At 40.7% G+C, this 11,333-nt stretch overlaps 1 protein-coding gene across 1 annotated transcript; it reads right to left on the bottom strand.

Annotated features, from left to right (window-relative positions):
* Positions 1–2,168: 2,168 nt before the first annotated feature.
* mrps30 (mitochondrial ribosomal protein S30) lies at positions 2,169–10,977 on the bottom strand. Its single transcript, XM_072252489.1, has 5 exons — positions 10,408–10,977; positions 6,639–6,784; positions 5,110–5,215; positions 4,711–4,887; positions 2,169–2,465 (listed from the first exon to the last, which is right to left on the bottom strand). The coding sequence occupies exons 1-5, from the start codon at positions 10,961–10,963 to the stop codon at positions 2,182–2,184; spliced, it is 1,269 nt and encodes a 422-aa protein (XP_072108590.1). The 5' UTR covers positions 10,964–10,977; the 3' UTR covers positions 2,169–2,181.
* Positions 10,978–11,333: the final 356 nt, after the last annotated feature.

Raw genomic sequence — 11,333 nt, 5'->3', positions numbered from 1 at the left:
CGGAAGGTGCCAGTTAAATATATCCCAAAGATGAACAACTCCTAAGAGAGGATGAGGTAACCCCTTGTCTTACAAAGGAAGGCAAAGACAGCACGTAATGTGGCAAAACTTAGTGGGAAGTTAGAAGATTGGGTAGTTTTTAAAGACTAACAGAAGGCAACTAAAAAATTGAGGAGAGAAAACATGAAATTTGAAGGCAAGTTAACCAATAATATAAAAGAGGATATTCAAAAAATTTCATCGGATAAAGAATAGAAGAGATATCAGACTGCTGGAAATTGATGCTAAAGAGGTAGTAATGGGCGAAAAAAAATGGCAGACAAATTTATTAAATATTTTGCATCAGTCTTCACTGTCGAAGACACTAGCATAATGCCAGAAATGCTGGAGTGTCAGGTGGCAGAAGGAAAGGGTGCTTGGAAATCCGTTGTCCTTAGGTAGACAAGTCACCTGGAGCAGATGGACTACACCCCAGGGTTCTGAAAGAGGTAGCTGAAGAGATTGTAGAGACACTAGTAATGATCTTTCATTTCTGGAGGGCTGGAAAATTGCAAATATCACTCCACTCTGAAAAGGGAGGAAAGCAGAAGGAAGGAAATCATAACGCAGTTAGCCTGACTTCACTGGTTGGTGAAATGTTGGAGTCCATTATTAAGGATGGGGTTTCAGGATTCTTAGAGGATGTGATAATAAAAGGGAAATCTTGCCTGACAATATGTTGGAATTATTTTATGAAATAACAGGCAAATCAGACAAAGGAGTCAGTGGTTATTTTTTACGTGGATTTTCAGAAGGTTTTTGACAAGGTGCCATACATGAGGCTGCTTAACATGGCATTACAGGAGAGATGCCAGCATGGATAGAAATTTGGCTGACTGGCAGACAGGAAGCAAAGAGTGGGAATAAAGGGGGCCTTTTCTGGTTGGCTGTCGGTGACTAGTGGTGTTCCACAGGGGTCGGTGTTGGGACCACTTTTCACGTTACGTATCAATGATTTGGATAGCTGGTTTTGCGGCCAAGTTTGTGGAGAATACTAAGATAGGTAGAGGAACAATACTGAGAAAGCAGGGAGTCTGGAGAATGGGCAAAATGGCAGATGGAACAACATGGGGAAGGATCATGCACTTTGGTAGAAGTTGTAGACTATCTTCTAAACCAGGAGAAAATTCAAAAATCTGAGGTGCAAAGGGACTTGTGCAGGATTGCCTAAAGGTTGACTTGCAGGTGGATAGGTGGTAAAGAAGGCAAATGTAATGTTAGCATTCATTTTGAGAGGACTAGAATACATGAACAAGAATACTGAGGGTCTACAAGGCATTGGTCATACCCCACTTGGAATATTGAGCTGTTTTGGGCCTTGTATCAAAGAAGGGATGTGCTGGCATTGGAGAATGTCCAGAGCAGGTTCAAGTGAATGACTGTAGGAATGAAAGGGTTAACATATGAGGAGCTTTTGATGACTCTGGGCCTGTATTTGCTGGAGTTTTGGGAGAATTGGGGGACGGGGGGGAAGAAGAGGAATTTCATTGAAACCTATCTATTATTGAAAGGCTTAGATAGAGTGGATGGAGAGAGGATGTTTCCTATAGTGGACGAGAACCAGAGGACACAACATCAGAATAAAGTGATATCCATTTAGAACCGAGATTAGAAGGAATTTCTTAAACCAAACGGTAGTGAGTCAGAGAAATTTATTGTAACAGACAGCTGTGAAGCCAAGTCATTGAGTATATTTAAAGCGGGGGTTTAGAGGTTCTTGGTTAGTCAGGGCATCAAAGGTTACAGGGAGAAGGCAGTAGAATGGGGTTGAGAGGGATAATAAATCAGCTACGGTGGAATGGCAGAGCAGAATTCATGGGTTGAGTGGCCTAATTTTGCTGCTCTGTCTTAAGGAAATTCAAAACTACACTCCACGCTACATTTTGAAATTCATAAGCAAATTATATTTGTAATATTTTAGATATAAACACTAGAAACAGTTTAGTAACCAGAAATATATTCTTCACAACTACTAATTTTCTTGAGTACGAAATAATAAATAAAACAATCTGCCTTATGCAGGAATTGTTTCGAAACATTTATTTTAGATAGCTTAGCACAAGTAGTTTTTGAAATTATGATTGTGGTGCTATTCCTTCAATGTATATTTTAAATTAATTTCAAAGTCATGAAGTTTTACATTCATTTTATTTCAGTTTCAACTGATTCAGGCCTATTAAGCAAAAACCGAACAAGCAGATCCACAACCTCATTATTCAACCCTTTCACATCTCCTCCCTCAATAGTCTCATACAGACGCATACTCTCCATTCCCCAGCAAATGTTCTTTCGGAGATTATGCTGATCTGCTTGAACAGTCAGAGCTAAAGTGTTCAACTGATAGCAAAAGAAGGAGAAATAAACTCCATCTGTAATTACAGCTTGAGAGACAAATGGTCTGGTCACATCTGCCTCACTCCAGAATCCTGAAATAAAACCAAAAACAAATTAAGTGGTTGCCAAGATTTTGCTGATTGCCTACAATTTTTTATAAAAAAAGTCAAGAAAAATTAGACATTAGGGTTAGCCACACCCAAAACATGCTTTGGACTAGTGAGGGTAACGTAATGGTTAGCCCATACTTTACAGTACAGGCAACATGGGTTCAATTCCCACTGCTGTCTGTAAGGAGCTTTTATGTTCTCCCTGTGACCCTGTGGGCTTCCTGCGGGTGCTCCAGTTTCCTCCCACGGTCCAAAGTCATACCAGTTGGTAGGTTAACTGGTCATTGCAAGTTGTCCCGTGATTATGCTCTGATTAAATTGGGGGATTACTAGGCGGGGTGGTTCAAAGGGCCAGAAGGACCTATTCCATGCTGCATCTCAATAAATAAAATAAACTTCAATAATTGAAAATAGATCAATTCTGACCAACTGGAACATCATTCCCAAACACCCTTAGAGATTCTAAGGTTCAGGTAACAAAGGTAACTAAAATAAAATCAACGCAGAAAACAAAATAGATTTCAATTTATCGCTGAATTGTGGCACAGGTGTTTCATTATTTTGTCATCAGTCCAAGTATCACACATCACATTCAAATATCAAGTAATCAGTCCATTTGTGAAATATACAACCCAATAAGTACTGCAAAAATAACCTGTATTTAAAATTTTGAAAAACAATTACTTAACCTTGGTTGAAACTACAAGTTGTGCATGCATAAAATTTCTCCAGTTCCAACCAACACGATAAAGATCAGGTGACATCAGCCAAAAATATTTTTTTCTTCTAATTCAAAAAGTTATAGGTTCAGTACCAAGCCAGAGACAAAAAAAAACAAAACTGAACCATGATATTCCAGAGCTGTATTAATATACAAGTTAGAGCTGCTGTATTCTGGATTAACAATATACTAGCTGAAGGTGGGTGCCATATTTTACACTCTACTTTTAAAAGGTGCTTATCTGACAACTTAAGGGAATGCAAAAGATTCTTTGACACAATTGCCAAGACTATGAGGAATATTTCCATAAATATTTAAACCCAATCAAGATCACAAAATTTGATTTAATTGCTTTGCTGTTAATAGTGCAATACCCTATCAGTTTGCTGCACTGCCTAAAAATTATTACATTTGAGAAGTGGCCTCACTGGGATTGGAACATACTGAGATTGTAAAATTCAAAAGAATTCCTTCACCTTCCAAGGACAATTTGATGCTTTTCCCCCACAGAACACTTTTTTTTGCCTTGCATTGCCCCTTAAATTTTAAGCAGAAATGAGAACAGTAATCCCCCCCCCACCTCCCCAGAGTACAAATTAGTCAACCTTTGCTAATCTACAAGGAAATGGAATTCTGTATCTTTCTTCAAAAGATAATGACTCTAATTGTCATCTCCCAAGGTTGGTGGAGGTGAGATCATCAGTTCTATTTAAAGCAGAGATAAATATTTGAAGGACTGAAGTTAGCATCATGTACAAGTGTCACAGGAAAGGGGTTGAGGCCAGCATTGATGAGCCATGATCATCATGGTATGACGGACTCAGAAGGAAATTATATCAATGAAAAAGCACACACCTTAAATGATGAAATATCGAGCTCTGCATCCTTTCAAAGGAACAAGTTACTTGTTCTATAATTACTTATGTCAAGCGAAAAAAAGAGTACCTTTAGATCTACAAAATGCTGTTTATAGCATCATTTAATGCACATAATAAATATATGGCTATTCAAGAGAATTTTCTGAAAAGTAATGTTGCAAAAAAAATCCACTTTTACAAATTCAAAATAAATCATTTTCTTCAACATTACTGAATATTTAAATTTAGATGATTAATATTTCAATTTAGTAATGTCATCAAGCCCAAACTCTCCAACAACTTTCAGAAATCATATTCCACAAGCTGCAATTAAACTTACTATTAGAGTAATTCAGTTTGCTTTTTTTCAATAAGGTAGGAAACACCAGTCTTCTGCATTTCTTGCTAATCTTCAAGAACTAACGCAAGTCTGAAACTATTTTAATTTCACTCAGCACAATAAAAAAGTGCAATTTGCAACCATAATCAAAACGAGTGAAGCAGATTCCTGTAGAATTTTAGTACATTAAATATGCACTATATCTATCTTTATAAAAATCTGTTTTCCCTTTGGATTCAATGAATTTGTAAAATAAAGATAGTTAGAGGATGAATAATGAGAATCTTTGATGAATTAGCATCATCTAACCTTGATAGGCTGCCTGAGCTGCAGTCCAAGCAAACAGACTTGCAATGCCATTGGCTCGCAAACGCACTTCAATTTGATCAGCTAAGTTGTCCCTTAGAAGTCTTTCTCGTCTCAACTTTTCAGAAGCAAAGTGAAACTGGGTATGCCCATAGCAGGCAGGATCATCGATCTTTGAACCTACAAGTAGAAGACAAAACAAACAAACAAAAAGTCTTGCATTAGCTCAAAGTAAGATTGCAATACAGTAATTTAGTGGAATTCCCTCTCAAATCATACATAGGAATACTACCAATCTATAATAAAGCATATTAAAATGTGTAAAATATTCAACTTTGTAAAACAAATCATGGAAATAAGTAAAATGCATGCAACTAAACTGCAAATTAATTTTATCCCTACCTGTGAAAATATTGTTGTCATACTGCCTTTGAAATAAAGGAAGTGGGCTTGGTTCCAAATGAATAACAGGAACATCTTCAGTGATTTGATTTTCTAGGGGCTCAAACTATGAAGGAAAATAAAATTAATTTACAAAGCATTTTTCAAATTGCATTTTACTTTTAAGGATGATTTACAATTCACTATCAACCACTTATTAACCATAGCATAGATCTAGAAAACTAATGTCAATCCAGAGATAAAAGTAGAAAACATCCATTCTAATTTGTATCAATTGCTAAAGCATTAATTTATGTACAAAGATTTAATTAAATATTAATCAGAAGAACATACTCAATTTCTGGAGCAATCAACTAAAAATGATTAACACAGGACTGAATACTGTCAAACTCTGATAACAGGGCATGTTGCTCTGGAGAGGAATTTTTCTGCATTTTTTGTATATTTATTGGAGTACAACTCTTAATTCTACTTTTTTTTAATGATACTCAGCAGCATTAATAATATTTCAATAAACCAGTTAAGTTTCAAGTGAGTGAGGGAACTGGAGTCTAGGCAGGCAGCCGAACAATCAAATAGCAGACATTCACCACATCTATTAAATTTAGTCCTTAGATCCAAATTCCTGGAGCAGCCCAGAGTAGGTCCAAAGCCTCGCTATCTAGTTCATCATATTAGAAGGGCAAATCACCATAAAGTTTGCAGGCATGAAGCACAGCAGCCAGGGGCAGTCTCACAGCGTTAGCATTGCAGAGAGTGAACCCCAGTCTTTCTGAGATTGTCCGAACCTTGCACTAGGACCTGCGCCCCACCACTGGCGAATCGCCCTGGGCCTAGACTTCGCTGCCGAAGGAGCTGTTCTCAACCTCTCCAGCCTCATCCGACTCCCGACACCCTGCCTTTCCAGTCTAAATGGGTGGCATTTGGATTGTCCAAATAGCGGATTGTACCTTGCATTAGGACCCGGACCTCACCGCGGCAAATTGCTCCGGGCCTTGAACATGCCTCCCAACGATTCGCTTCGCTTTGGACCTGGATTCCGCTGCCAAGTTACCCGTTCTTGACCTCTCCAATTTGGCTCGGCATTTAGAATGATCCTCCCTCGGACCTGGGTTAGTTGGACAGATTTCTGAACTCTTCTCTCCTGTCCTTTTCCCTCTAAATCATCTGCGCCAGCCAGCGTGACTCCAACTACAAATGCATCGATTTTGCAGCGCACTAGCAGAACACACCCCGTGAATTCACTTTGCCTTTGCTCACTTCCTCAGAGAATGGGATGACAGCTTACCACAATTTACTTTTTAAAAAAAGGTTTTAATCAAATTCCTTTGCTTTCAAACTACTAGTGAGCTGTCACACTTCTTCAGTAGCACCATCTGTAATGGGAAGTGCTATCCTGTGCTTGAGAGTCAGACTGTATACAATTCCTTTATCATTTGGCTTTTCTGTACTACAAGGTAACAGATGCCACCAAACTATATGAAAATTTGCAGTTAAAAACAGATGTGTATGAATCTTAATTCTATTACCTCAGGGAGTTGTCGATGTACCCGAATTTGGCAGTAAGGTTTGTCTTCAATCTGGAAACGAATAGGGTCAACCTGTCTTTTCCGGTGCCCTCGGGGAACTGTTCGTTCACCCCGAAACCAATAAAAACCAACTTGTGGTTCATGATCTGTAAGAATAAAAATTATTTAGCTATGCCAACATACAAGTGCAATAACATTATTTTTCAAAAAATTTCAGAACATTGAAATAAACTAAACTACATCTGGGTGCACAATGTAGAAGATTATGAAAGATTCATGGGACAGCTTTATCAGCCAGGTACGTGGGCTGAGGAATAACAAATGGCTTTCAATCCCGATAAATGCAACGTATGGTATTTTGCAAGGTCTAATCACAGTAGGAATTGTAGAGAATAGTTAGGTCCTAAGGAACAGTGAGACCTAGGTGTACAAGCGGCAACGCCACAGGTAATCAGGGTGGTGAACAAGGTACTTAGTCACCAGCCTTCATCAGTTAACATATTTAATACAGGAGTAGGAGGCTATATTGCAGTTACATAAGACTTTGATGGGTCCACACTTAAGAATATTGTGCACAGTTTTAGTTGCCTTGTTATAGATAAGATGGTATTACAGTACAAAGTGAAGAGATTCACTGGAATGTTACTTGCACTTGGGGGCCTGAATTACAAGGAACGGTTGCGTAGACTAGGACATTATTCCCTGAAGACCAAGAGATTGAATGGCAACTTGCTAGAGGTACAGTATATAAAATCGTGAGGGGGACAGACAGGGTGAAAGTACAATCTTTATATCAGGGAGAAGGAAAGGTACGTCGCATCCGGAGTTTCTCTAGTTAGCGGATGACTTCCCTCTACGCCTCTCTGATGTAGTGGGGAATCGCGTACGAGGCAAGTTACAGCAGTGGTTTGCCATTGCCTTCTGCTGTTCTCAGGGAGCAGCTGCTTAAAAACAAGAGGACACAGGTTTAAGTTCAAAGGTGAGGGATTAAAAAAAGGAAATCAGAGGCAGTTTCTTCATGCAAAGGGTGGTGTCAATGTAGAATGAGCTACCAGAAATAATGGTTGAGACAGGCACATCAGCAACTTTCAAAAACCATCTTAGAAAAGCACATGGATAGGCAACAGTGTTGGCATGGGAAGTTAACCAAAAGGCCTATTTCCAATGCCGTATGATTCTGACACTGCATCTTTCAATGTGGAGAGCAGAACACTGACACAGTAAAATCTTTCCATTCTAGCTTGAAATTCTATTCACGTGGAAAGTCTTGTGTAGTTTTAAACTACCTAATGTTTTCCTTTGTCCATTCCTACAATGAAAGTTACTAAAAAATTCACACTATCAGACTTGTAAATGCTTACTAAAATATGTAAACCAAATGTAACAAAGTCAAAATCAGCAAAATGTTTAAGGTGACCTTCCATCTAAGAAAACAAAGGTTTTCTAAGGAAAAAGGCAGTTAAAGAATCAAGAATGCAAAAGGTTTAAAGCAGTAATGAAGAACTGAGAGTTCTGGATGGTAATTACTTACAGTACTGTGCAAAAGTCTTAGGCATCCTAAATTTTGATATAAGTTTTGTTTTAGATGTTTATTTTTTGTTTTCTGTATGTGTGTCAGCAGAAAAGTTAAACTTTTAGATTTCCAAACATTAATTTTCCAAAAACTGCTATTTTTTTTTTGTATTTTGGTAAACAAAGTAACATTAAGTAATTGACCATTTTTCAAATAAAAACGATTACTTTCAAGGTAGATAGCCCAATTCATGATTAAACAAAGACAACAAACAGGATGCTAATGATCAATGACATGAGTTGAATAAACTAATCTGATAAACTGAAACAAAAACAGGTGTAGGAGGAGTCAAGCAGAGCGAAGGACAATCAGACAAAAAGGTGAAGGTGTGGCAGAAGTGACAGTTTAACGTTCAAATCACCAATTCTTACACCTTGGCAGCAAGAGTGAGCACAAGAAGACACAAGGTAGTCAACATGCATCAAGCAAGGTCTCTCCAGAGCAGAAATTTTGCAGCAGACTGGAGTTTCAAGAGGTACAAGCTTTTCTGAAGAAGCACAAAGAAACAGGCAAGGTAGATGATCAGAATTGCAATGGTTGGCTACGGAAACTAAGGGCAGCAGACTAGAGATTGACGTCCCATTTAAATCAGGAGAAATCCAGCACTGCTATCTTCTCTGAACTCACAGAAACCATTGGAAACCAAGTACACCCCTCCAAAAAAAAGTCCAGAGAACTCTTGTCAGAAGTGGTCTTCATGGAAGAGTTGCTGCCAAAAAGTCATTCCTCTGAAATGAAAACAAACCAAAGCTGAGATTCACCTTTGCACAAAAACACAAGCATTGTGGTGTTGAGCAATGGCAGCAAGTGCTCTGGACTGACGAGTCAAAATCAGAAATATTTTGCTCAAACAGGAGGCAGTTTGTCTGTAGAAGAGCTGGAGAGCGCTACATGGACCAGTGTCCACAGCCAACAGTGAAACACGGTAGGGGTTCCCTGCAAGTTTGGGGCTGCATTTCTGCAAATAGAGTTGGTGATCTGGTCAGAAGTAATGGAATCCTCGATGCTCAGAAGTACACACAAATTCACATCCATCGTGCAATACCATCGGGGAGGCATCTGATCAATCCCAACTTCATTCTGCAGCAGGACAATGACCCGAAACACATGGCCAGGGTCATAAAGAACTATCTTCCAGGAGTTCTGCAACAGATGGCATGGCCTCCAGAAAACCCAGATCTCAACATCATCAAGGCCATCTCCAATTACCTGGCGAGCCAGAAGCAAGCAAGATAGACAAAGTCTGTAGAACTGTGTGACAAGTTCTCCAAGATGTTTGGAACAACTAACAACTAATTTTCTTATAACACTGTACAACAGTGTACATAAGAGAATTGATGCAGTTTTAAAGGCAAAGGATGGTCAAACCAAATACTGATTTTTACTATTTACTGTTCTTTATAGTTTTTTTGATCTTGAGAAATTTTTCATTTCATTACTTTTGAAAGCATCGTCACTTTACTGATTTTTTATGAGCCTAAGACTTTAGCACAGTACTGTAAACGTGTAAAGCAACAGTTTGAAAACAGTTCACATAATCAATATTATCAAAGAACTATTACACAGCTTTAAATAATCACTACTGATCACTTTGCATTTCAATATGGCTTTCCTATTTTGGATGGATTCTGCATCAGTCAACCATCTCACTGTTTCCTCCGATGCTGCTTAACCAAAGTTGCTCCAGCAGTTTGTGCTTTATTCCAGACTCCAGCATCCGTTGTCTTCTGTGTTTCAATGTTCTTGTTGATTCCTTAACTCCCCACACCCAGTATAAAAGGATTCCTTCACCAAATCTGAAAGTGATGATTTACCCTCAACCCAGTTGGTGCCTTACTTGTTGACTGTTCCCTCAGCCACTGAAGTGTGTTGAAAAAGGTTGGAACTTTTCCCCCTTGCGATGTAGGTGGCTGAGATTTATAAAATCATGAGAAGTGTAGATAAGGAAGATCAACACCAAAACAGTTAGTCTAAAACTAGAGAACTTAGAGTAAGATAAAAGAACTGGCACTCCCTCAATGATCCAACTAGGCAGAAGGTTCGTGACTGGGTCAGTGTTGTCAAAAATGAACATTCGTCTCCAAAGACTGGGTTTGATGGCCCGGCCGGGCCTGTACTGTGTGTGTAACAGTGACAGGACTGCTACTTCTAAACCTCAGATGTTACCCGGGCGGGGGATAAACGCAGCGTCCTTACCCAAAGTGGAGCGTTCGAGCAGTGGGTTGCGGCCGGCTAAGGAGCTGACGAGCTGCGGCACCAGGTTGCCGATGAGGGGCAGCACCGTCTGCTCCCGTTCGCGGTACAGAGCGGGGCGCCGCTTTTTCAGGTAGAAGTTCTCCTGCAGCAACGCCTCGCACACCAGCGACTTCGCCTCGGCCAGGCCGGGGTCGGGGCCGGGCGGTAAGCCGGCGGGCAGCCCCTGCACGAAGGCGGTCTTGGTGAAGTGTTGGAACCAGCGGTCCGCATCCAAGCCAAGCGTCTGCGGGAGGATCACGTACTTCGGCCGCTGCAACTTGGTCAGCAGCCGGATCTTATCGGCGGGCGACTGGCAAGCGTGCACCCGCTGGTGGAACTCCTCCAACCGCCGCCGCTTAGCCGCCTTGCTCTTGGCGGTCAGGGATGGCAGCAGCGGTGGGTAGCGGGCGGTGACGGGCCCTCCCTCCGCCGCCGTTGCTGTTGCCGCCGAGCTGAGCGCAGCGCGACCCCCGCCCCATGTCCCCAACAACCGCGGCAACCTGCTGGGCGCCGCCATCTTCCGTCCGACCGACGTCATCCAGCCTCGAGCAAATCTAACCAATAGCCACTACACCACTCTTGCAAGGTGACCAATCATCTGCAGAGTCTCAAGACGCCAGCGACGTCAGCCGCGGAGCCAATCTGACCAATGGCCAGTCACCCACTCTTGCAAGGTGACCAATCATGTACAGAGTATCAGGAGCTCGGTAACGTGAGATGCAAGGGTAAAGTGCTGCGGAGTCTTGCGCCGCAGATTCGCAAACTTATAGGAGGAAGAAAGTTGCTTCGCTCCGGTGAGGTGATAATTGTACCGGGCTGAAAACCAGACAGGAAATAATTTCATAGAACATAGAAAACCTACAACGCAATACTGGCCTTTCGGCGCA

Source organism: Mobula birostris, chromosome 3 (genome assembly GCF_030028105.1).
Source record: "Mobula birostris isolate sMobBir1 chromosome 3, sMobBir1.hap1, whole genome shotgun sequence".
In the NCBI taxonomy this organism is placed as follows: domain Eukaryota; kingdom Metazoa; phylum Chordata; class Chondrichthyes; order Myliobatiformes; family Myliobatidae; genus Mobula; species Mobula birostris.
Note: the sequence above shows the minus strand (reverse complement) of the source record. Positions and strands in the feature narration are given on the sequence as shown.

Coding starts and splice junctions, on each gene's coding strand:
- mrps30 (XM_072252489.1), bottom strand. CDS start 10,963: ATGGCGGCGCCCAGCAGGTTGCCGCGGTTGTTGGGGACATGGGGCGGG. Junction 4,888..5,109: donor TGACAACAATATTTTCACAG/GTAGGGATAAAA, acceptor TTCTACTTGTAG/GTTCAAAGATCGATGATCCT. Junction 2,466..4,710: donor AGCTCAGGCAGCCTATCAAG/GTTAGATGATGC, acceptor GTTTTATTTCAG/GATTCTGGAGTGAGGCAGAT.